Raw genomic sequence first — 26,492 nt, forward strand, 5'->3', positions numbered from 1 at the left:
AGGCTCGAGGTGAAATTAGATAAAGTCAACTTAATTTTGTAGTGTAGACAAGCCTGAATAGCTGTGTGGCGTAGTGCAAGTCACGTAATCTCTGTTGGCTGGATTCTGCTGTCCCTTGCATCTTTACAACTCCAGCAAGTCACTGGAATTATACCATCTTAAGTGAGAGCAGAAATGGGTCCTTTTTCTTTGTCCTGTCCTACAGGGGTGCTGTCCGAGCTAGCAGAAGTAAGGCATTCACTATGGGTATGTCTACACTGCAGATGGAGGGGTGATTGCGTGGGCTTCAGCGCGGGCTGGCAATGCCAGTACAGATGGAGGGTCCCTGGCAGACTTGGATAATGCACAGTGAGCCCCATGCCACCATGCCTTTACTGCTATTTTTAGCCAGCTGGGTAGATTAAAGTTAGCCCAGGTATGCCAACCTGTCCTGCAATCACACCTCTGATGGCAGCATAGTCATAACCTAAGTGTTGCCATCAGGTACGTGGATTGTTAAAATGCTACTGTGTCCATCTGTGTTGTAACAGCAGTTAAAGCCCCTTGTCCGTTCCCTTCTTTTTGGCTTTTTTAGGGCTGAGCCAGTTCTGTCGCGAATCCAAGAAAACCGGAAAAGGGTTATTCTTCCGTCAATCGACAATATCAAGCAGGACAACTTCGAGGTGCAGCGTTATGAGAACTCTGCCCATGGATACAGCTGGGAGTTATGGTGCATGTACATTAGCCCTCCCAAAGACTGGTGGGATGCTGGTGACCCTTCACTGCCAATCAGGTATGTTGTGGAGCCGGGGACACGTTCAGTAATCAAAGAGAGCCAGTGATTTGGAATGACTTGAGGAATAAGGAAGACGGCCCAGAAATTGTGGCACTGATGTAATAGACTGAGAGTAGAGTGTGTGTTCATATGTTACCGTGGTGAGGGATTTCGCTTTTCCAAGGGGAGGAACATATTATTATTTCACATTGCATCCATACTTAGGGCACCAGTAAGGAACCAGAACCCCATTGCACTATACAAGCACAGGTTTTAATTGTAGATTTTAAAATGTCACTTTACGAGAAAGCAATTCAGGTTATTATATTTATTGTTAAGTTTTTTAATTAATGGGGAATCAGGTGATTTTTCTCATATAATTTAATTTGTCGGACAACATCTAAGCAGCTACTGTATTTATCTGCTACAGTATATTGCTCTTTTATAATGTGCTGCTATGGACTTAGGTGCTAAGGGGGTGTTACCATCAGGCATATTTTGCCTGCTGTTTCAAATGTAGGCATGGGAAAACACCTACATTTTATCTCAACTCCAAGAACACAATATCTAGGCCTATAATCTATTTTTTTTAAATATGGTTTGAAATCCCTGCTGACAACAGAATGATCAGGATACCATCTCACTAGAAAGGTGTATCCTGGAAAAATCTCTCAGGCAAAAGTGCTCTAATGGAGATAGAGCTAATGGCTGGAAGCTGAAGCCAGAGAAATCTAATTGAGAAATAAGGCAGGATTTTTTTTTTAACAATGAGGATGATTAGCCATTGGAACAAACTACCAGGAGAAATGGTGGATTGTTCATTTCTTGATGTCTTCAAATCAAGACTTAGAGCCTTTCTGGAAGTTATGTTTTAGCCAAACACAAGTTATTGGGTGCAATACAAGGGTAACTGGGTGAAATGTAATGACTTGTGATACCCGGGGGGTCAGATTAGATTATGTCAAATTGCCTTCTGGCCTTCAACTCTTGGAAGCAATGGTCCTAAGGACATGGTAACGGTGTGGTCACCCCTACAATTTCCTATTGCACAGTAACTTTTCAGTGACCGAAATGTTGGATGTGGAAGCCATAGCAATAGAGAAGACCACAAATGCGAATTAGATGCTTAGCTCCCATGGACTTACAGTGGGACCTGAGCGCTGAACTCCCATATGTACCTTTGAAAGTCTTCCCCAAAGTACCTTTAAAAGACCAAAAACGAATGCAGTGGGTGGGAATGGAGAACTGTTGTTGCTATTGTTCAGTTATGTATAGCATTATTATTACTGATATATTGCTGATCTTTTGCTAGTGCCGAGGTTCCAATATTGATGTTTCTCTTCATAATATACAGAGACAGGTCCTTCCTTCTAAGAGTTTACAACATAAAAAGATATAGGACGTAAGAAGAGTGAGTGAATGGGCAATAACTTGTCTAATCTATGTTAATGTACAAATAGACATTTTATTATTTTCCCCTCCCCTAAGCCTAGCTGTTATTGGTTGATAGGTTTCTTATAGGTGTTGAAGGGGGTATGAAGGGTTGGATCTGAGTTCCATGAATAGAGAGCAGCCTGGAAGCACAAAGACATGGCTGGGAAGGTGGACAGGAGAAGGCTGGCATTGTACACAGCATGGATGAGAAGGGGGGAACGCAATAAGAGGGAAGAGTGTAGGATTGTCCACGTTATACTCGCACAAAACCGAACACCCTTGTTCCACCCCTGCTCTGCCCCTTCTTTGAGCCCTACTCCTTCTCCGAGGCCCCGCCCCCACGCATACCATCCCCCCTCCCTCTGTTGCTTGGTCTCCCCACCCTCACTCGCTTGCTCATTTTCACTGGGCTGTCTCAGGGGTTTGGGGTGGGGGAGGGGCTGAGGGCTCTAGCTGGGAGTGCAGGCTCTGGGGTGGAGCTGAGGATGAGGGGTTTGGGCTGCAGAAGGATGCCCTGGGCTGGGACTAAGGGGTTCAGAGTGCAAGAAGGGAATCAGGGCAGGGGCAGGGGGTTGCAGCATGGGGGGGTGAGGGCTCTGGTTGGAGGTGCAGACTCTGGGGTGGGGCTGGGGATGATGGTTTTGGGGTGTAGGAGGGTTCCCAGGCCGGAATCGAGAGTTCGGAGGGTAGGAGGGGGATCAGGGCTGGATCAGGGGTGCAGGCCCCAGGCGGCACTTACCTCAGGCAGCTGCCAGAAGCAGCGGTATGTCCCTTCTCCGGCTCCTCTGGGGAGGCATGGCCAGGTGGGTCTGCGAGCTGTCCTGTCCTCAGGCACCACCTCCGCAGCTCTCATTAGTCACCGTTCCTGGCCAATGAGAGCTGCGAAGCTGGCGCTTGTGGCGGGGGCAGCACGCGGAGCCCCTTGGCTGCCATTATGCCTGGGAGCTGGAGAGGGGATATGCCGCTGCTTCCGGGAGCCGCACGGAGCCGCTGCAGTCAGGGAGCCTGCCTTAGCCCTGCTGCGCCACCGACCGGACTTTTAACGGCCCAGTCAGCGGTACTGACCAGAGCCGCCAGGGTCCCTTTTCGACTGGGTGTTCCGGTCGAAAACCAGACACCTGGCAACCTTAGAAGAGCGGCTGATTGAGGAAGGGGAGGGCTGTGAAAAGAGGATGAGTCAGTGGATAGATATGAAAAATGGAGATGTTGTGGTCAGAGCAATAGGCAAGGAAACTGCAGGCAAATAGCAGCTGCATTGTGATTGCATTGGAGTGTGTGTGGGAGGGGTGGCAAAATGGAGAGTGGCAGCCGTTGAGATGTGAGTGATAAGGGCCATGGATGAGGTGTAGGCAGAGAAATAAGCCCCGATTTTAGATGCAAGTCAGACACAGTTTGAATATGTGTGCGAGGGAGAAAGCGGAATCAAAGATAGCCCCCAATGTATGGGTCTGAGAGATGGGGAGAATTGTGCTTGTTGTGTCAGTGACGGAGGAGGGGAGTGGGTTTTGGAGGAAAGATAAGGAGTCAGGCTGATCTGTTACCTCTCCCTCCCTCACCCATCACCTCTCTAGCTGCTGCCTTCTGCATGAATCAGACGTCAGTCGTTCGCCTGCTCTGTCTCGCCCTATGGCTGCTGATCCACAGGGTCTCTGCTAAGTAACTCTTGCGCTCCTTCTAAAATAATGTGAGACCAGAACAGGCCTCTTTTGATCCAAATCTGCATTTTCCTGCCCTTGATGCTGTTTATGGATATGGTGTATGGTGTATGGTGTAGCTCTCCCATGTACTGTAGGGAGCATCTGAATGGATGCACAGATACTTCTCTGATGATTAAGAGGTTGTCATTTAAAAAAAATTCCCCAAGAAAACAAATGACTACCACAGATATCATCCAGTAATTACCTCTTCTGTTAAGGAGCGGGAGCCCCGAGTGGGGGATCTGCTGTGAGGGGGTTCCCCAACTATAGAACTCACTTCTGTAGGAAATTGTTGAGGCCAAGAATGTAACAAGATTCAAAAAGGGTTTGGATGTTTATATGGATATTGAGAATATCCAGAGGTCATAATTAATTCTGTGGCTGCAATGGCTCTGTGGAGCAGTGGAAGGCATTGTGCTTTGTGTGCAAGTGGTCACGGGTTCATATGCCATCTAATCTGTCTGAGAGTAGATGAATATTCTTCACAGAAGCTAGGAGCTTGATGCAGAAATTATTGGGTCAGGTTCTTTAGCTTTTATTATGCAGGAGGTCAGACTACATTGTCGTCATGGTCCCTTCTGGCCTTAAAATTTATAAATGATCAAAAAAATTGTGGAAGTGATATTAAACCCCATTCTTAAGGATTTAAGACCATCTCAATTATCAGAGATCAGGATAAGCCCTAATGTGGAGGGCAGATGACCCCGTATCTGCCTACTGCAAGATTCTTACGTCTGCCGCTGGAGCATCTAGTTCTGGCAGCTTTTGGAGACAGGATACTGGCCTGGGTGCACCTCAGGGCTCATCCACTGTGACAATTTCCGTGTTCCTGACTGCCACCTTTGCAATTGTGCGAAAAACTTAGGAGGACTAAACAGAAAAGCAGAGATCTGTAAAGATGGATGGAGATACACCACCGACCCACGCTAGCAGTAGCAAGAGGTGCCTGCATAATTATTTGTCTTCACTTCATTAGAGAGTCCAGTAACATGGACACTGACCCCTCAAGCTGAGAAGAGTTGAATCACTTGAAAGTAAGAGTCAAAGATTAGAAAGTAAGAGTCATAGAAAAATATGGATTGCAGGGCAAATGCTTTCCAATAGCTATATGGAAAAGGAATGCCAAAACAGAGACAATAGCCTCCGAGTAATGTTAAATAATTTAAGAACTTGCTAAAACAACATTATTAATACTCAACAGGAGAAGCGTTATGAGGAAGATAAATGTGTAAAATACTGCCTCTTTCCTTTATATTGGTAACTGTATACAAACAGAAATAAACTACTTCAATTATTATTATTATTAATAATATTATTTGCTGTGTAGTGCTCTGAAATGTACATTTTATAGCAATGTGTACTTGAAAGGAATAGCTGTGTTTTACTCTGTAATTATGCAAGGAAACATGGGCAAATTTTAAACTATAATTTGCAAAACAAGGTTAAAAACATCTTGCCTATTTCATATAGTTGACCTTTTAGGATAAAGGAAGGAGAGTGAAGTAAGGGGGTAAGTATTGTTTTTGTTTTTGTTTCAGTTGTACATTTTTGACATGCTTGGTTTCTAACAGTCCTTGAAGAGCCTGATCAAGACGTACGTGTTAAAAGAGATGGAAAGGGATGGTCTGACTTGCTCCTGGGTATCTGGTTCTACACAATCTTTATTCTGGACCTACAGAATATTCAGCAGCAGAGGCTGGAGACAGTGTGTTCGGAGACAGTTTTCTCCCCTGGATAATTCACAAGAGATAATTATCCAGGCAAAGCAAGATGATGGCATACAGCTCATCTAAAATATGGCCAGCCTCAAGATGGATCCAGGCTCCTGCTTTAAAGCAAGCAAATAGGCTAAGGGCTGGATTTAGGGGCAGGAGACCCAGGTAACCTCCTGGGGTGCTGGGCTGGGGAGAGGAAGGGAGGCACCGGGCTTGGGGTGCTGTTTTTGTTGTTAGTGACAAAAGGGAAAATCGAATGTTTGAAGTAAAATGACTCAGGTATTCCATATGCGGGTTCATTTTTCACTAACCTCCTAGAATGTTCTGGACCTTCATAGAATCTCGTGGAACCTGCCAGGCTTTCTGAGAACTACATTTTCCTCAAACCTCCTAGAATGTTGTCAGCCCTGCCCTCGCGGGTATGTAACGGGCGGGGCATCACCAGTCAGTCTTATATGACAGGGATAAACCATGCAGGCAAATCATGGATCAAAGTCGTGGAATGGGCTACAAATGCAATACAAAATAAGGTATTCAAAAGTTTTACAAATGAAGCGGGTCAGCACCATTTAGTCTAGGGCCAGCTCGGTATCGGCTCTTTAAATGTTTGTCTAGTCTAAGGTTTAAGGGGGCAGTTTCTTCTTTAATTTCACTGGTTTCAATGGCAGTCTTTTGTAGCTCATCTTCCAAGCAAGCCATTCAGGATTTTACATCACCTACACCTTTTGAGATTGAATCCTATCCATCTGTGAGGAATTCTTTCAGGGCTGAGGCAGCTTGGGCTAGGTTTACTGTGACCTTGTGGTCTCCTGCTTCATCTGTGTAGATCAGAGGTGGGCAAACTACGGCCCGGAGGCCACATCCAGCCCATGGGACCATCCTGCCCGGCTCTTTAGCTCCTGGCTGGGTAGGCTACCCCCTGACCCGTCCCCTACTGTCCTCCCTCCCTCGCAGCCTCAGCTCGCCGTGCCGCCAGCGCTCTGGGCGGCGGGGCTGCGAGCTCCTGCCGGGCAGCGTGGCGGCGGGGCTGGCTCTGGCCGGGCTGCGCAGCTGCCAGTCCTGGTGCTCCGAGTGGCATGGTAAGGGGGCAGGGAGCGGGGGGGGGGGTGTTGGATAAGGGGTAGGGGGTAGATGGATGGGGCAGAGGTTCTGGGGGTGGTGGTCAGGGGACAGGGAATGGGGGGGTTGGATAGGCATGGGAGTACCGGGGGGGGGCTGTCAGGGGTCAGGGCAGTCGGGACAGGGAGCAAGGGGGGTTTTATAGGGGGATGGTCCTGGGAGTGGTTAGGGGTGGGGGTCCCGGGACGGGGTGGTCAGGGGACAAGGAGCAGGGGGTGTTGGATGAGCCAGGGGTTCTGAGGGGGGCAGTCGGGGGCAGGAAGTGGGAGGGGGCAGGAGCCAGGCTGTTTGGGGAGGCACAGCCTTCCCTACCCGGCCCTCCATACAGTTTCAGAACCCCGATGCGGCCCTCAGGCCAAAAAGTTTCCCCACCTCGGGTGTAGGGGATTCAGGCTTAGATACTTTGTTGCCTCCCATTTCTTCATTTGAATCCTTATTCAGTCGTTTGATGTTTAATTTAATTGTTTGACAGAAACTTATTGCCCATTTGCGAGGAAAGTAATGATCAGAGATGAATTAATATGTGAGGAGTCAAGAAGTCTGGGACTAAGTAGCCATCTTCCTCTTGAGTACCCTGTGACCCTGAAATAGGCTTTTTAAATGACTAGGTGGGACAAGGTGTAATTTTTGGATTCCATAAAACATCTCCTCTTTCACATTTCTTCCTATAATGTGAAAGAATCTGCTATATAAAGATGTCCTAACACTCAGCGCTCTTTTATGCATGCAGGCGATTTATGAATAGACCTTCCTTGCCAAGCTAACTGAGCTGCTATTGACCAATTCTGCCAAAAAGATAAAATCATGATTACAATGTAATGGATCACATCTAAATTAGAACTCCCACCATGAGAAGTCAGTAAGTGATACTTGAAACAATCATCTTATGATTGAATTATCACCATTGGGCAATCTTGATTTGCATTTCTTGATGGAGTATTTTTTTTAGTTTGCATGTGTGTGTGTGTATACATAAAATATTGTGTCTGTGTGTATGCAGTATTTTCTCATTAATGGTTATTGATCAGCATTTACTGGGAGTTCAAAGAAACATAATACTTTAAAGAAAAAGAAAATAACCTAACACCTCCTGTATTGTGCAGGATGCACCAAAAGGTCACTTGGAAATGCTGGGAAATCACTGATTGATTATCTTGTCTAAAAACGGCACATTCCAAAGCTGAAATTTACCTTCTCACAATGCTCAAAGAATTATTAATTTCACAGCTGGCAGAGTTTGATTTCCAAGCCTTTTACAGAGCAGTGGTGGGACTCTCAGCCTCCCACAATTGGGATGCTATTTCAAAAGGTACCAGTTTCTCCTCTCTCATTCTTTCAGTTCACTGAAGTCACACTCAGTGAAACAGAACCATTATAGCAGTTACCAATATTTGGAAGATTTATGGCCAGACATGCTCATCATACTCTATGCAAGACAGCCTCATGGTTTGTTAGGATTTATACATTTGCAGGACATCTCAGACCCTGGGGCTCAAGTTCAGAAAAGCAATAAAACATAGGCTTAAATCCTTCCTTATTCAAGAGCATTTCAGCAGATGCTTAAAGTTAAGTTCCCTTCTCAAATAGGGATGCTTGTCTGACTCGGGAGTTGGAGTTATTTTTCTCTGGTAGTACTGGTAGAATATGCTAGCCCCTATGCAGAAGGGAATGTTTTGGAACTCTGCTGTACTGTCTGTGGGTCCATTGACAACGTTGTGAACATAGCATTCCCGAATGGTTATAATGGGATTTCCTGACATTTTCAGTGTACTTTATACACTTGACTGGACAGATCAATTCAATCTGACATGCAGACGCACGGCTGCTGAATACCTTTACTTACTTAGCAAAACACCCACTTAATGTCCTTGAGCTATGAAAGCGCATTTCTAGGAGATGACAAGCAAAGGGTCCTGTTTAAACAGCCTGGTGTATATTATGACAGTTCTGAAACAGCTAGTTGATTAAACTGGATAATGCTATATCATTTTGTTGTTATTTTACATAGTATTTCATTTCTTTGTGATGGGAGACAGACAACTATTCATTTAAATGTAATTTTTTTAATAGTTCATTGTAAAAAGGCTAACAATGGAAATCAATGTTGAGAGTTATTGATTGCCAATAACTAGGAATGCAGGATAGATTTCTTTCATGAGAAGAAAAAAAATGGCCACGGTTCATTCCAAATTAACTCATCTGATTATCCAGCACCACAATATCTGAGTGCCTTACAAACATTAATGGCTTCATCTTCACAACGTACCTGCAAGGGAGGAAAATATTATCCCTGTTATGCAGATGGCCAAAGAGGCCAAGATTTTCAAGAGACCAGTGACTCTGGATGCCTCAATCTTTTGTTGCCCACCATAAGACACCTTGAGAGACCACAATTTCAGAGCATGGGTGCCCAGTACTTAAATCAAGCCCCATCAAGGTGGCTCCAGTTGAACTGCTAGTTAATCTTGAAAATTCTGACCAGGGAAATTAAGTGACTTGCCCAGGGACATACACAGCCATTGGCAGAGCTGGCAATAATAATAATAATAATAATACCTACCTGTAATATAGTGTTTCATCAGTAGATCTCTAAGTGCCATCTCCATTTTATAGATGGGAAAACTGAGGCAAAGAGAGGTGAAGTCATTGTTCAAGGTCACCCAGCAGGCCAAGCCAAGAGTGGAATCCAGGCCTCAGACTGGGCCTGATAATCAAACCCAGATCTCCTGAGTACCAGTCTAGTGCCCTATCCGCAAGACGATGCAATATTCTATGGTATTATGCACTTTTCTAACACAATTAAGTTTCCCTTTTGGTGCAAGAGAGAAAAATCACACTGTAAAGCACCAGTGAGCATATATACACCTTTACCCTGATATAACGTGACCCGATATAACACGAATTCGGATATAACGCAGTAAAGCAGCGCTCCGGGGTGGGGTGGGGCTGCGTGCTCCGGTGGATCAAAGCAAGTTCGATTAACGCAGTTTCACCTATAACACAGTAAGATTTTTTGGCTCCCGAGGACAGCGTTATATCGGGGTAGAGGTGAATATGGGTGTATCCTGCCCCCACTGAAGTCAATGGGAGTTTTGCCTACCAATACTCTATAAAGCTTCACATGACTAATCCTTCCTCCTTGAAGTTAGTGGAAGCTGCAGCTGCTCAGTACCTATGAAAACCTTGCAGTCTCTTAGTACATAAGGCTAGTGCAGGTCTCCAACCTCATTGACTTCCTAATGTTCTCCCAGTCCTGACTTGGAGGTTCAATGGGAATTTGCACCCAGACAAGGGTGGATGCTGGCAGATGCTGATGCAATACTGGGGACTAAGTATGGATTTAGGTGTCTATCTTTAGACACCACCCACATTTTAAAAGCTTGACTTTGTGTTTATTATATATTGTTATAGTATCAATCATAGGGCTTATGTAGCATACAGATCTTGTGATGAATCCCTGCACCATGATGAATTTCACCCAGAATGAGGGGATTATAGGTGTGTTTGTTACCTTTACATAGTGTTCTATGTAAATTTTTCAGCATTTATCTTGCGTTTTTCCCTATGTTTTCCTCTTAGACTTTGACTTTGAGTGAATTTAATGATAGCGAAAAGGGCCACACTGACAACACAGGAAAGTGGAGTTCTCCATTTTGTGCACCTGGTAGACGTAGAAAGTAGGGCAAGCTTTCCTTGCAGTGCTCAGCTAATGTACCACTGTGAAAAGTGCCATCTCCAGGAGCAAAAAGAGAATTCAGTCATTATATTCACTCATTCAGCCTCTTTGCTGGGATGGCCAACAAAGTGGTCAGTCAGTGTGCTTCAGCTTCAGCTCTAAATATGTGATCCCAAGTCCACTGAAGTCAATGGAAAGCCAGTTGGTTTTTGGATCAGGCCCTACGATTCCAAATCACAGCTCTTTTCTAGTTCTCAAAGCACTCATCTGCTGCTGTTGATCATTACTCTGAACTTGTACAGATTCAATCCTATTAGTAAATGTTGTGCTTGCTTTATCGCCACTCATTGATGGATTCCGTCTTCTCCGAGTCTAGCCCTTGAGAATCCTTGCAGGCCACACTTCAAGTTTGAAGTATTTGTTTTGCACAGGACAAGCACATATTTTTAGATTGGCCTTACTATCAAATAGATTTCCCAGAATAACCTCTGTCGTCATGCATTTTGATGGCAAATGAGTTTTCAGGCTCAGGGGAACTCACTTCCATGCTGCCTTGTAAGCTTTTACAGGCTAACCTATTATGGCAGCGCATCAAAACTGTAATAGATTGATTTAGGCAAGCTTGCTTAGCTATTATGAACATTTTAACCAGCATTAAACGCTTAGTGTGGCATTTTTATCAGAAGACATCTAGTAACTCTGAGTTTATGCAGACAATTAATCATAGATGACAATGGTAGGACCTCATAAGATTAGGTAAAATTATTGTGATTATTTATTGTTTCCTTGGTATCGATTATTCTGAAAAGTCCCAGAACATCTCTGGAAACTGACTTTAGACAAAACATAGGATTACTTTATTTTTTGTTTGTTTTTGGAAGGATTACTGCTTTTAATGAGATTGTGCAAACTGCAATAAGATTTTTATTCCTTTGTAAACACAGTGGAATTTTCAAGAGCTCTCAGCACCAGCCCGCCAATGCTGTCCTTGAAGTCAATGGTAAAACTCCCTTTGATTTCAGTGTAAGACAGTGATAGACCAACGTTGAATGTTTTTGAAAACCCAGCCTGGTCTTTCTGAAGAACACTTTGTGTAGGTTTTTGCTTGTGTCGTATGTAAGACATATGAATCAATGCCAGCTTCATAACAACGATGGAACTATCACTGGAGCTATTTATATAGATTCGTACCCAAAGAGAGGGAGGGGCACCTATCCAAAGCTCTATGCACTCCTGCAATAAATTGCTACAACAAAATCAAGCTGCTCACACCCCAAATCCTCTCCTCCCAAAGCCCACCTCTGCAACAGCCTGCGAATATGGCTTGGCCTTGCACCTGGCCCTGAAGGTCGATAAATCTGGGTAATTTCAGACAACAGAGGAAGCCTGTTTTAGACCAAAGGGCCCTTCCCTGAGTGCACTCTCTTGCCATCTCTCTCTTGTAAACTGAGGCAGGTTTTAACTCTTAGTGCAGTGGCATCATGGGGCAAAGAACTGTTTGTTTAATGAAGATGGAAGACTTATACTGGATTATAGGAAGTGAGGCAATAACTATACCATACGCGTTGCATGGACATTGTTTTAGTGTTTGATCCTGCACCAATTGAAATCAAAGGCAAAATTCCCATTGACTACAGAGTATGTGGGATCACAGCCTCAGACCCAGGCTGGGAAGAGCGCTTGCTTGCAGGCTTATGCATGATTTCACCCTGATTTACTGTTGCTGGAGCAGCCTTTGGTAATAGGCACCTACACATTTAAACTTTTTAATGAATAAATCATATGAGAGCCTCATTTAATGCGATTTCCAGTGATTCTGGTTTCCAAATGGGCCAGTCATACAGCTAGGTCATTCTTTTTTAATGTATTTCAGAACTTTACCCTGGCTGGAACGAAGCAGAAGAGAGGCATATGAAAATAAAAAATAATGGGGGGGGGGGAAGGGTGGAGAGAGAAGTGAACTGATTTCTTTTTTTTTAAACTCAAAACAGGTTTGGTCTGGTTTCAGCTCACAGGACGGGCAGATTTGGGTTAGGATCTTACTTTTTTGCCCGCCCCAAGGTTAAACCACAATTAATAATTTTTTTACCACCTTCAAAGTATTTTATTTTACAGGAAGCTTTCACCTCCCGTTATGTTGGATTTATCTTTAGGTGATCAGCTTTGCAATGACAATACAAGCTATGTGAAAAACACAACTTAGTTGATTTTCTTGATTTTAATTTTAAATTGATTTTTAAATAAGAGAAAATAGCTAACGACTTATTTTGACTAGAGAACTGAGCAAGAATACCCCTCCCCCCCACACACAATTTATACAAGGTGACTTTACTCTGCAGAGGGATACTTTAAGCTGCCAAACTTTGCAGAGATTCTCTGAGGCATAGGAAACTCTGTGTGAGGTTTGGATAGTTGAAGGCTATCACAGCTTTGATTGTCTGTCTGTCCTACATTATATAAAGAATTCTGTGCCTGGTCATTTTAATGTTGCGGAATTTAGTGCAAGGTGTCAGGAAAAGGAGCATCTGATCATTTGTAATGTTGTCTGGTTTAATAAGATTAACAGATTTGTCTAATTGCCTGAAGAGCTAAACACCCTTCATCACTGAAATATCGGGCCTGTGACTAGGTGTAGATGTTCCTTTCAATTAATAGAGGGGGATGTTAGTAATAGACCTATGGGATGAAAAACAATACATCCTTTTCAGGAGTGTCAATGCTATATTTTGTTTCAAAGATTCTCCTCTTTTCTCATGCTGCTATTGCGATTAGGAATGACAGCTGCAAGTAGGTCTACTTGGAAGGCAAGGGCCTGATCCAATACCCACTGGAGCCAATGGAAAGACTATCAGTGGGCTTTGGTTCAGGGTCTCATACGTTGTCTGTATGTCAGCACAGGTGTAGGAATGCTAGAGATTCTGACATAAACTAAGCAAGATTAAAAAGCTGCAGAGATAATGGACAATGAGATCTTCTTAAATCAGTCTCAAGAAAGGCATCTCCTCCATGCCTTTTTTGACAAAACATTCCTAGGCGGAGATTGGGGGGGTGGGGGTGCATTCGTTCTAAGGTGCTAGGTAGGGTGTTAAATAGCTGGCATGTTCACCCCAGAGGTGGCTGCATTTCTACAGTGAGTGAAGTGATTCCTCTCTCAGACTGCAGTTCAGCAAACCAGGGAAGCATGCGCTTAAATTCATCCCTATTCAGCAAAGCACTTAATCATATGGTCAATTTCAGACACGTGCTTAAGTGCCATTGAATTCAGTGGGACTTAAACTTGTGTATAACTGCTTTGCTGAATTGGTAGGTCCAAGTCTGGAAGTCGTTACTGAAGCAAAGCTCTCATTGATGTCAGCAGAAACCTGTCTTGAAGGCTTTAAAACTGGGCCCAATACAAGTAACCTTTAGGGCTTGTCAGCTCATAAAAGTTGTACCTGGTATAGGTAAAGCAGTCCAACCCTTCTAGCATGAACACAGTTATATTGGTATAAAAGTGCTTCTTCCTATATAGTTTATTCCCATTTGGGAAGGGAAATAACTATACCAGTATAAGTCACTTTTACACCAGTATAACTACCCAGATTATGGCTTTTACTGGTGTAATTATTGCAGTAAAAATTATTACCTCCCTAATTATACCAGTAAAACTAGTAAGTGTAGACCAGGCCTCAGTCACACAAGTAGCCCCACCGAAGTCAAAGTTACTTGGAGAAATAAGGCAAGACGGACCTGGCCCATAATTTGTAAAGCCTTTGGGATAAAAGTTACCAAATAAATGGAAGATAAATAACAATAAATATTCTCAGACGTAATTAAAAAAACAAAACGAACCAGGTCAAGAGAAATGTACTGAATTTGTGTCATGCTGGAAGAATTGCTTCTAAGTTGTCCATAAAGTGGATGTGTAAGTCAAAGCCAAACTGAGCCTCTTCTGTGGTCTGTTCACACTTCCCCTAGGAGAAAAGCTATATTTGATTGATTATACTAATGTCTTCTAGTTTTAAATTATAAACTGAGGGAAAATATACTGGGGGGTGAATTGGCTCTTTGAATTTCTTTTTTATTTTAACAGATGGCATTTAAATGATTTATTGGCTAAGAATAATCTATTCTCATTAAGAAGCCAAGTATTTAATGACTTCTGAGGTGGGTGTTCAAAATAAACAAGTGATAATAGAGTCGATTGCACTTAGTGACAAAATATAGCAGCCCTTCATCAAAGGGACTTAAAAGGGAATGTTTGAGAGTGAGTGCTGAGGGCTATGATTTCCTTTTATGTGCACTTTAATCCACTGTCTTTTTCACTCAGTGGTGCATAAATAGGCATAGTTTAAATTAAAAGATCCTTATTATCATAGCCATCTGTGGGAGAAATAAGTGTTTGCTCCCTGAATGCTCCATGCTGCCTCTATACAGGAATGTTGGAGGCTCTACAAACCGTATTGGCCCAGTTTTGCCCAGTGCACCTAACTCTTCTGATCTCTGTATTTGCCTGTCTGAATTGAGCTAAGTTTTGAAACAAGTACCTACATTGTGCCTGCAAAATTTACACACACAGCTTACACATTTTTATGGACAAAATGGGTCACTGGAAGGTAGCAGGAGTTGCTCTTAGAGCACAGAGACTGGGATTCAGGAGACTTCAGTTCTAATCCCAGTGCTGCCAATAAATCCATATGTGACTGTGGCAAGTCACTAAACCTCTGTCTGCCCCAGTGTCCTCATTGGTGAAACAAGGAGAAGTAATAGTATCAGAGGGGTAGCCGTGTTAGTCTGGTTCTGTAGAAGCAGCAAAGAATCCTGTGGCACCTTATAGACTAACAGACGTTTTGCAGCATGAGCTTTCGTGGGTGAATACCCACTTCTTCGGATGCAGTTACCTGCTTTCCAGGAACTGTTAGAGGCTTAATTAAAATTTCCAGAGTGCTTTGAAACCTTCAAATGAGAAATGCTACGGGAGGACAATTTTGTCATTGTTGTTGCTCATGCAAAGGTTGTCACTGCTCACCCAGAAAGTTACTTGTGAGTACATAAGTACCTTAATCTTATTTCTGAAAATTTAGCCCATCACTATCTCTTTGTATTTCTGGAGAGATTACCATTAGAGATAAAAGAATAGTTCTGTATCCATGGTCCATTCAATCTCTGGCCTTTCTACTCGGACTCATGCTAATAGTGATTGTGGGTTTTTTGGGTATTTTTTTGTGAAGTAACTTAACTGAGACCACCAAATCTTTTCATCAAGGACACCAACACAGTGCTTACGACTTTATACATTTTGCCTGCTTTAAAATCTTTAGCATCAAAAACTGACCTAGGATCCTCAGAAGCAGCAGCTGCTGTACATGTCACTTCTTTGGGCCTCTTGTTCAATAGTTCTCAGTTAGTCAAAGAAAACACCCTCCCCCCCCCCAGCAAAAATATTTTCTTTCACCAATTGGCCTCACTTCATAGCCTTCACCTAGAATCATAGAATATCAGGGTTGGTAGGGACCTCAGGAGGTCATGTAGTCCACCCCCCTGCTCAAAGCAGGACCAATCCCCATCTAAATCATCCCAGACAGGTCTTTGTCAAGCCTGATCTTAAAAACCTCTAAGGAAGGAGATTCCACCACCTCCCTAGGTAACCCATTCCAGTGCTTCACCACCCTCCTAGTGAAAAAGTTTTTCCTAATATCCAACCTAAACTTTCCCCACTGCAACTTGAGACGATTACTCCTTGTTCTGTCATCTGGTACCACTGAAAACAGTCTAGATCCATCCTCTTTGGAACCCCCTTTCAGGTAGTTGAAAGCAGCTATCAAATCCCCGCCCCCCATTCTTCTCTTCTGCAGACTAAACAATCCCAGTTCCCTCAACCTCTCCTCATAAGTCATGTGCTCCATCCCCCTAATCATTTTTGTTGCCTCTGCTAGACTCTTTCCAATTTTTCCACATCCTTCTTGTAGTGTGGGGCCCAAAACTGGACACAGTACTCCAGATGAGGCCTCACCAAAGTCGAATAGAGGGGAATGATCACGTCCCTCGATCTGCTGGCAGTGCCCCTACTTATACGGCCCAAAATGCCATTAGCCTTCTTGGCAACAAGGGCACCCTATTGTCTCATATCCAGCTTCTTGTCCACTGTAACCCCTAGGTCCTTTTCTGCAGAACTGCTGCCCAGCCATTCGGTCCCTAGTCTGTAGCAGTGCATGGGATTCTTCCGTCCTAAGTGCAGAACTCTGCACTTGTCCTTGTTGAACCTCATCAAATTCCTTTTGGCCCAATCCTCTAATTTGTCTAGGTCCCTCTGTATGCTATCCCTACCCTCCAGCATATCTACCACGCCTCCCAGTTTAGTGTCATCTGCAAACTTGCTGAGGATGCATCCACTCCATCCACCAGATCATTAATGAAGATATTGAAGAAAACCGGCCCCAGGACCAACCCTTGGGGCACTCCACTTGATACCGGCTGCCAGCTAGATATGGAGCCATTGATCACTACCCATTGAGCCTGGTGATCTAGCCAGCTTTCTAACCATATTATAGTCCATTCATCCAGCCCATACTTCTTTAACTTGCCAGCAAGAATACTGTGGGAGACCATATCAAAAGCTTTCCTAAAGTCAAGAAATAACACATCCACTGCTTTCTCCTCATCCAGAGAGCCAGTTATCTCATCATAGATGGCAATTAGGTTAGTCAGGCATAACTTGCCCTTGGTGAAGCCATGCTGATTGTTCCTGAGCACTTTCCTCTCCTCGAAGTGCTTCAGAATTGATTCCTTGAGGACCTGTGTCACGGACTCACAGATCGTGCCCACGCTTGGCCCCGTGCCGTCCATGGGGGGTGCCCCTTTCAGTGAGACAGCCCTTCTCGGGGGTCCACTCTCTCTCGGGGTCAGGCCCCTCCACCTCCTGGAGCCGCACCTCTCTGAGCCTTAGCACACCTGTTTCTCGCCGTGGGCCCCCTCAGGGAGTCCACGCGCTCTGGACCCCCCGGGCCTCCTCACCCCCAAAGGGATTGATGCAACCCTGTTCTCTAGACCGGAGCGACTTTCAGCCAGCATAAAATAGGAGGGTTTATTGAGAGTTGAACACAGCACAGGAAACTCTCAGGGCCTCAGGCCTGGCCTCCCTCAGCACAGCATATCCCAGTCCCCCTGCAGCCAAGTGGGCTCTGCCTACTCCCCCTCTCCAGCCCCAAGCCCCCCTGCTTTCCAGCTGGGCCTCTGATACCCCCGGCCCCAAGCCCCGCCTCTGTCCACTGTCTTCTCTCCAGGTAAACAGGGTCGTAAACAGGATGGCCTGGGTCTCCTCTCCTCTCAGCCCTCCTCTGGCTGGAACTGGCTGGTCAGGTCACCGGGGTCCTCTCTTCACAGCCCATTGTCCTCTCACTGGCCAGAACCGGCTGTGTCTCCTGAGCCGGGTCTCTGGGTCACCAGTTGCTGGGGTCTCCAGCCTACAGGCCATTGGCCGGGGTCCCGAGTTCCCTCTCCGGTCCTCTGTAACAACAAACTCCCTCTCCCCTCACCTCGTTAAACCAGTAACACCCAGGGACACTGAGTCCCACCCCCTGTGCATGCAAACCGCTGGAAAATACAGAAAACCCCAAGAAAACCCCCCACTTCGTCACAAGCTGCTCCATGATTTTTCCAGGGATTGAGGTGAGGCTGACTGGCCTGTAGTTCCCCTAGCCATATGGATTCTAGGGAGCTCTCTTTGTTAAACAGTTCTTACTAGTGGATGAACCCGTTCAAGTAGCAGGTATATGAAGCATACTCCAGTAAAGGTGACAGTGAAGCTATTGGTCTAATCCAAGAGTTAAGCAGTAGCACTTCTGAGTCTGTTTATTTAAAGTCCAGATGGTCCCCAACACTTTCCCCTTCTGAGTTCTCCTCGTGGTTCATTGCAGCTGTAAATCTGAACCGATGCCTGCCTGATTGGTTTGGATCAGCAGTTGAGAAAACAAATATATAGGATCTTGAGCATCTCAGTTATATGGAAAGACAGTTAATAAGCTAAAAGTTTGCCCGTTAGCTAGTAAAGGGAGAAGATAACACTGTATAGTAAGATGTCCTTAGGCTGAGTAGTAGTGGTAGTTGACAGAAGAGTCACTCCCCCTGACGGGCCGGGTATACATGAAAGATGGTCAAGCTGCAGGCTTTTTCAGAGTAAGTTGCCATCAATGGAAGACTCAGACATGTCTCTCCTGTCGGGCGCAATGCACTAAATCAAATCAGACTAAAAGTTTTCATTTTAAAATGAATTTAAGGTTGTCTCTAGCAACAGCTATCGAAATTGCTATTATTGAGGGCAAGTGGAGGCTCCTGCAAGGCACTGTTGCTATGCCCTATGGGCCATGCACTGGTGTCATGGCTGAAAAAGAACTGAGCTTTGAAAGAGACAATTTTCTGAACTCTGGAACGTAGAGTCCTTGTTGCCAGCATTTTTGCCTATAGGTCACACATCAAAACAATCCAAACATTTAACAGAATCTTGCAAGGAATGCATTTCAGGCTGCACCAGCAGAAGCTGTATTTTGGGAAGAAGTCAGCTCTTTTTTTTTTTAATTACAGAATCATCTTTTTCCCAAAAAGGAGAGACTGGCATCTGGCTAACTTCTGTGCAACTAGCTGGTACCCTTGAGAAAGCCTGATAAAGCAGAGCACTTAGCGGGTCCTTAAAAAAAAAACACCTCAGGGTTGTAGGATATTTTTGCTGATGGTAGCCATTCATATGTAAATGAAAACATGCTCCAACAAATGTTAACTGCATTTTTGATTATCCAAAACAAATCTCTTTCCAGTAAATACCACAAAATTATCTCATCTAGAGGGACAGTATGTTAACTGCGCTGGCTCTGAATAGAAAGAGCAAGTATCCGACAAGGCATTTATGAACTCTGAATCTCCCCCTGTCCATTTAATGCTCCAATGCCACAGGATTGGCATTAGAGCAACACCATCGCTTTTGATCCTCAGTATTTTATTAGGGGGCTGAGTCCTCGTTGCTCTATTTTTTCCCCTCAAGCATGATGAATAGCACAGCACTCAACACTAAGTATATTATGACACACCCTGCTTCCTCACTGCTCACCATATGTGATTTCAGATGCTATGTTTTGAGTCCTACACCTGTTTTAGTTCCCAAGTGCCCTGTAGACAATCCACTTTTGAGAGAGACAAATTCTTACTAATGGGTGATAAGGTTACAGTTCATATTTGTCTCTAAATAGCACACTCTCTGTTCTGCTTAATTCCTGCATGCATCAGTTGCTTGACTAAAAGCCTGCCACCCCATGTTAAAGCAATTAACGTATGGGGAGCCCCAACACTTAAGAGCTCTGAGGTTCACTCCCATACCATAGCCTTATCAGACATCATGTTTGTCCTTAGCTTTTGGTCTGATGAGGCTCTCATCCTGTACTTTGTTCTATAACTTCTTAATCCCACAGTGGTCAAGCCTCACTGAGCAAAGTATTTACCAGGTATATCGTTGCTTGGGGGTCAGAGACCTGCAGCTGACTAGCTGGCTGATTAGCCCCACCCACTGCATCTGAGAAAGCTAGAAACCTTTATAAAAGAGGACAGTAGGACCTGGAGGACTAGAATGCTCTGGGGCTGGGTGCCAGGCTCCGAACGGACTGCTGCTGGGGCTACTGCAGAGATGAATTGTTCCAGAAACCAGACAGACACAGGGAGACTGTGCGGAGTCTTTTATTGCTGAGGCTCTGTGGTAAGAGCCAAGAAATTTAGGTTACTGAAGTAACTGCTGTGAGGGACAGACCTGGGGAAGGGACTGCTTGGCCTGCACAGACTTTGAGGGAAGAGTCTGCAAGGTTTTGGTTGAGTTGCCTAGACGGCTTAAAATAAAACAACTAACCCTGCTGGGAACAGCTTCCCTGGATTCCTTGAGTAAGCTCAGTTAGAACTAACCCAGGAAGGAGCTCGTTCAGCAAGAGTAAAACCTGGTCTGGTAGGAGGAGGGTGCTATAAAATCCTTTTACACACGTTCTTAAATTTAAGCATGGTGTATACTCCCATTGAAGCCAATGGGATTAGCCATATGCTGACAAAAGATGCATGCAGAACTTTGTTGCATCTGTTCATCACTCGGGAGAAAGCTGTCCTGCAAGGGGTTGGACTCAGATGAGCTTTTCCATCTGCGTCTCCTGCAGTTCTGTAATCCCTTGTGTTTTCACTGTGGTGTCTGGTTCCATAGTATCTCCCTACCCAACCATGTTTCATCCATCTTTACTGCATGCAGTGCAGTCTGCTGGCAGTAGAAAAAAACATGGTACAACTTCTGAATTTACCCAGCACAGTCCTTTTGTGGTGACATTTACCAGGCACTAGTTGATGACTCAGCAATTGTAACCTCAGTTTAGTGCCTCCTCTTTATTTCTGTTTTCCCTTCAAGTCAAATCATTCAGAAAGAAATTACATAAAATATTTAAGGAAATGGCTGTGAATCTCTTGGGCTGGTGCAGCAAGATCTGAAAGTTCTGTGTTAATTTTCAACAGGTCCATTGACTAGAAAATGAGAATAAAGCAGGGCCGCCCAGAGGATTCAGGGGGCCTGGGGCAAAGCAATTTCAGGGGCCCCTTCCATAAAAAAAATTGCAATATTATACAATACTATATTCTCGTGGGGGCCCCTGCGGGGCCCAGCGCAAATTGCCCCACTTGCTCCGCACCCATGGGCGGCCCTGGGAAAAATAAACCACCTGCATTTCAGCACAAACCCAGTTTTGAGAAAAATTCTTTACAAGGTATCACTGGTTCTCAGCATCAGCTAGTGCTAAAAGGCACTAAAGCTCATTAAAAGGGTCCCTTACCCCCAGCTCCCCCCTCACCCGGAGCCTCAGCGCATCCAGGAGCCTCGCTCGACAGCTGCAGCATGTCCCCGGCGGGGCCTGAGCCCCGCCCCGCTCCGAGCCGCGTGGTCAGGGGGCGGGGCTGCGAGCTCCGGGCCGAGCAGAGGGAGCTGAGCTCAGCCTGGAGCTCGCAGCCCCGCCCCCTTATCACGCGCCTCTGAGCAGGGCGGAGCTCGGGGGCCACGCTGCAGCACTGTCCAGGGATGCTCCTGGATGCGCTGAGGCTCCGGGAGAGGGGTGGAGGCGGGATCGGGTCGGGCTGGGGCCTGGCAGGGAGCCTCGGCCGTTCTTGTGGGGGCCAATGCAGAGCCCGGGGCCTTGGGCAAATTGCCCCACTTGCCCCCCCCCTGGGTGGCCCTGGAATAAAGTCACCAGCTATCAGTGTTTGTAAGGAGTTCTTTCTTTTCCTAACCAGTGGATTGACATTAGAACGGGAAATAATCTGTTCCACCACCACCACCACTCTGCTCCTGTTTTCCCATTCAATTAGAAACGCCATCAATCAATTTCACAAATGGGCACTGTATAATTGCCTTCTATCTCATTTGCTATTTAAAATAGATGTTCTTGTCAGGTCCAGCCTTGGAGAGAAAAGAACATCTGACACGTTTCCAGGTGCTCTGCTGAGATTCTTCACAAATATGTTTTCCACATGGGATTTCAGCTTCCTGCTTTTTTAAAAAAAGAGGAAAGAAGTTTGGTTGTTGTCTTTTCTTTTCTTTCTAATACTAAAATTAGTTGCTTAGTGTCCAAGGCGCACATCTCCCATGAAGTGTGAAAAGTGAGCTAAGACAGAATGTCAGGAAGCCATGTCACATGCTGCCCAGAGTGTCAGCTATGACCTTTACACAGTGCTGAGTGAATGAGAAAATTTGAAAGTCTCTGTCTCTACTCTAGTGGCCATTCACATTTTTGGAATTAGACTGGTCCTAGGTGCAATGTTTGTATTTGCATCTGATCTACTCCACAGATCACAAGTGTTTTGGAACAACCCAGCACACAGCTAATGGCCTAGAAGTGAGTAAAGGGCTTGGGGATATGGACCATTATTATTATATTAGCAGTTGATAGAGAATTTTGTTTGGCTGTGGTTCAGTGGGCTGCTTGCATCTGAAGACAGGAAAGGATGGAACTTGACAGAGCAAGCCTGTTCTGAGATACTAATTCAATGGGTACAATTAATTAATTTCACATGCGCACACACTGCATCCAGTTGCCTGTTGTAGGAAGCTCAAAATGGAAGATGCCAAATAAATTGGCACCAGAGCATGTTGATAAATGAGCTTGAAAAGTGTGTGTTGATTCACTCTAAAGTGGAACCTGGGGTGACAGAGCAGTTTTGCTATATGTTCCCCCGCCTCATTTTTCTGTGTATAGTTGCAAACAACTTCTGCGTTGACAAAAGAGGTCTTATGCATTTTTCTCTTTCTCAGGGAAGGAAAGGAACACTGAAGGAAAGGAATAAATTCTAATCTATCAGCCCAAGTTCAAGCTGATGCGATTCTCTTTTTTCCCCCCATCCTTTTTGATTGGTTGACATTTTTTGACACGTGTGTGTGTGTGTGTGTGAGAATGTAATATATTGTGTATATATGAAAGTGAGGGCACTCTTTTGGAGAAGCCTCCGGGGAAGGGGGGGGGAACTGGGTTTTCCATTCAGCTCTGAATGCAACAAGGTTAGTATTTGTCCTTATTTCATGTGTCAATGAGTTCCATGGTCCAGGTCCAGGCCACCTCCCCCCATTAAAGTTTTGTCTCCTGCAGTTGCGAGGTTCCTCCTCCCTATTGCTCAACAGTTTAATTGTTCCAGTGGAATGTAGCTGCCCTAGGAAGTCATGGTTGTGGAAAGAGTGAGAGATGCACACAACATAAAGTATTAGTTAATGTTAAGAAATCAGGCCCTGGGTGAAGGATGATCCAAAACTGAAGGGCGAAGTGAGGGAAAAGAGAGATTTTAGTTGTTATTGAAACATAAATAGTGAGATTGGGGAAGCAGATAGCTGGCTCACTGCAAGCCAGAAGCTGATTATTCCAGCTGACCTTGGGATGGGTTAGTTCAGTCATCACCAAGAAAAATCACTTGAGCATTCAGCAGGAAAAATGTAGTAAAGGAGTAACAGTTCACTGGCCCACAGCACCAGGAAACACTAAACAAGCAGTGGTGAGCTGGAGCCGGTTCCCACAGGTTCCCAAGAACCGGTTGCTAAAATTAGACTTCCGTGGAGAACCGGTTGTTAAAGGGCCAGGGAGTGGGCAAAGAACTCCGGTCCGCGGGCCGGACCATCCTGTTGCTCCCAGGATTCCCAGCTGGGGAGGCTGAGGCTCCCCCGGCCCTTCCTCCCAGCTGCAGCATGGCCAGCCGCCGGCATCAGCTGGGCAGCTCATCTGAGCTCCAGAGTCGTCCTGCTGCTTTGAGCTGCCGGCAAGGTAAGGGGGGAGGGGGCTGCAAGCTCTATGGCTGCCGGTGGGGAGGGGGTGGGGGGCAAGTGGGGCAATTTGCCCCAAGCCCTGCAGGGGCCCCCGGCCCCACGAGTATGTCTCCCCCTGCCCCAGCCCCTCCCCCGCTCTCCCCCTTAAATTTGAACTTTTTATAGGGAACCGGTTGTTAAGATTTTGGCAGCTCATCACTGTAAACAAGGATAGCATCTACATGTCCAAAATGCGCAGAGCACCAAAACAAAGATAACTCAATACTGCATTCAGTAAAATACGTAGATGCCAATATCTCCCTGGGAATAGTGACAAAAATCAAGCAGCGTTTGTAGATTGCCTTGTTTGCAGGAATGTATGGTAGAAGCACATTTTCCATTTTAGCAAGAAATAGCCTCATTGCAAGACAATGTAATATGACTGCTTTTCCCTGCAAACATTCTTTTCCCCTCCTGATTAATGATTGGCTTTGTCAAGGAACTGCAGGATGCCTAGGACCAAATTTTTCTTTTTATACAGCAGCGTTTTTTTTAATGTCAGTGAAATAGAGCCTAGCATAGAAATAAACCACTGCATCATCATCATATTTTTTTAAAGTACAAAATAAGATTATGTTCTAAACGAAGATCAAAAGCACGCGAGGAGATCAGATCACAAGTTCATATCAACCATCCAATCCCCTCTTGACTTGGTTTTGTATTTAAATGCAGTATCTGCACTTAATAAATATTTCAAAGATATTTATATCTAAATGTTTTGGCGAGCTGCTAGTTAGTCTCATGATCCTAATGTTCTTATATTGGGACACATGCATCATTGCACTAATATACTATTACTGTACTCCTACATGCCACAGTTTATTTGGATGTAAAAGAATTATGCTTGCTTGGAGCAGACATTAACAGCAAATTTGGCTCTTTTTTCTTTTCTTTTCTTTAGACAGATAAGCATTTCTGGTCTATTATCCTTTGCTTTGGCTGATTCTGAATTTCATTTGCTGACAAATTTGCCCAAATTGTTGGCTTTTATTGGGGTTGAAAAGTTTGAGTAACAGCATCATGGGAAAGGTTATTTACCAATATCAACGCATAACTCATCACTTAGTCATCACTTAGGGCTAGATTGACAAAGGTATTTAGGTGCCTAAAGAAGTCACAGAGGTGCCTGATGGGATTTTCAGAAGCACCTAAGCATGTTAGGTACCTACCAACCTCTAGATGCCTGATGCCAAAATACCTTTGCAAATCTAGAGAGGTAAGGCGGGTGAGGTAATAATATGTCTTATTGGACCAGCTTCTGTTGGTGAAAAAGACAAGCTTTTGAGCTTACAAAGAGCTCTTCTTCAGGTCTTGGAAAGGTACTCAGAGTGTCACAGATGAAACAGATCCGGAGTTAACGAGACCATTCCAGGTGCAAGACACCCTTCAAGGGGAAGTGGGCAGTTTATACCTCTACAGTCATGGGACAAAGGCGGGTTAGTGGGTTACAGATTATTGTAATTAGCCATAAATCCAGAGTCTGTATTAAGTCCATGAGTTTTGGATTTAGTACAGTCCATGTGGCAGAGTTTTGAATGTAAGTTCTCAGGCACATCTTTTGAAGGTGGTGTGCAGGTTCCTTTGAGGACGAGGACTGAAAGACTAGATATGGAGTGATCATTCTGCCCACAGGTGATATAATTTTGAAAAATAATGTTATCAGTTTTGCAAAGCCAGCCTTCATCCCTTGGCACTACAGTTTCCCATCTTCAGAATTAGGATGATGATAATTTTCTTTCTTTCACCTTTCCTTGCTCATCTGTTTCAGCTTCCATTCAGCAAAGTATGTAAGTGCCTGGCTAACTTGGAGTGCAAGAATAGCCTTAAATGGGATTACCGCATGCTTAATGGGAGGCGTGTGCCAAAAGAGTTCACTGAGTCAGGGCCATAAACTCGTCAGGACTTGGGCTAAGTCTCCTTGTGTGTTTATAAAGCACTAGCACAATGAGGCCATGATCTCAATCAGGTCTCTAGGTGTTATGGTAATACAAATAATAAGTTATCATTATTATAGCAGCACTAATGGAAGTTGTATTTTTCTTCAGTTGCCAGGATCATCATAATTAAAGAGAGGTAAATAAAAGCCAACTAAAATTGAGTTGGTCAGTAAACTTTTTTTATTCCCACTTTTTTTAGTAAAAACAAAAACAAATTGGTGAAATTTTTCTTTAAAAGTTTTCAGCTGAAAGTTTTTGGTTACCAAAAAACTAAAAATACTTTGTTTTTTGAGTTTTAAGTTTTTTTGACCCCAAACTCCCAAATCCTGCCTGTTGGAACTTTCATTTTGATTAGTTTTTTTCACTTTAAAAATGTTTTGATTAAAAATGTTGACCACCTCTAACTACATCTTCCCCAAACTCGAACCAAACATAGATAAATGCTTCCAGCACCCCTTGAGAAGTCTTCGTATGGTGCCATGCCCCACTAGCACTGCAGTATGTGCAATTACTTATATAAAACATTTTCAATGTCATATGCTTGAATGAACAGCACACCACAATTGTTTATTCTAATGGAAAAAATGATTTATTAAAGGCAAATTGCAAAGCTAAAATGAAAATTGAGTTAAGCCTGGAAATATGTGCTGAGCAGGTTGTGATACCGTTACCTCCATGCAACTCATGGCATGCCATCCAAGAGACTAATCAGTGATGTCACAGGAGGATGGCTCATTAAAATGTAAATACACACCATAGCAGGTGTTATCTTGCCCCTGTCTGTCTCCCTGGCAGCACTTCAAACTGTGACAGGTTCACTTGACTAAGCCCTT

At 44.5% G+C, this 26,492-nt stretch overlaps 1 protein-coding gene across 1 annotated transcript in view; it reads left to right on the top strand.

Moving 5' to 3' along the window:
• GALNT17 (polypeptide N-acetylgalactosaminyltransferase 17) overlaps positions 1–26,492 on the top strand; it is a 277,593-nt gene that overhangs the window by 112,623 nt on the left and 138,478 nt on the right. Inside the window, exon 5 of the mRNA XM_044993352.1 lies at positions 575–772. Within this exon, the coding sequence (XP_044849287.1) occupies positions 575–772 (198 nt within the window). The remainder of the gene's footprint in view (positions 1–574; positions 773–26,492) is intronic.

The sequence above is a fragment of the Mauremys mutica genome, chromosome 19, assembly GCF_020497125.1.
Source record: "Mauremys mutica isolate MM-2020 ecotype Southern chromosome 19, ASM2049712v1, whole genome shotgun sequence".
In the NCBI taxonomy this organism is placed as follows: domain Eukaryota; kingdom Metazoa; phylum Chordata; order Testudines; family Geoemydidae; genus Mauremys; species Mauremys mutica.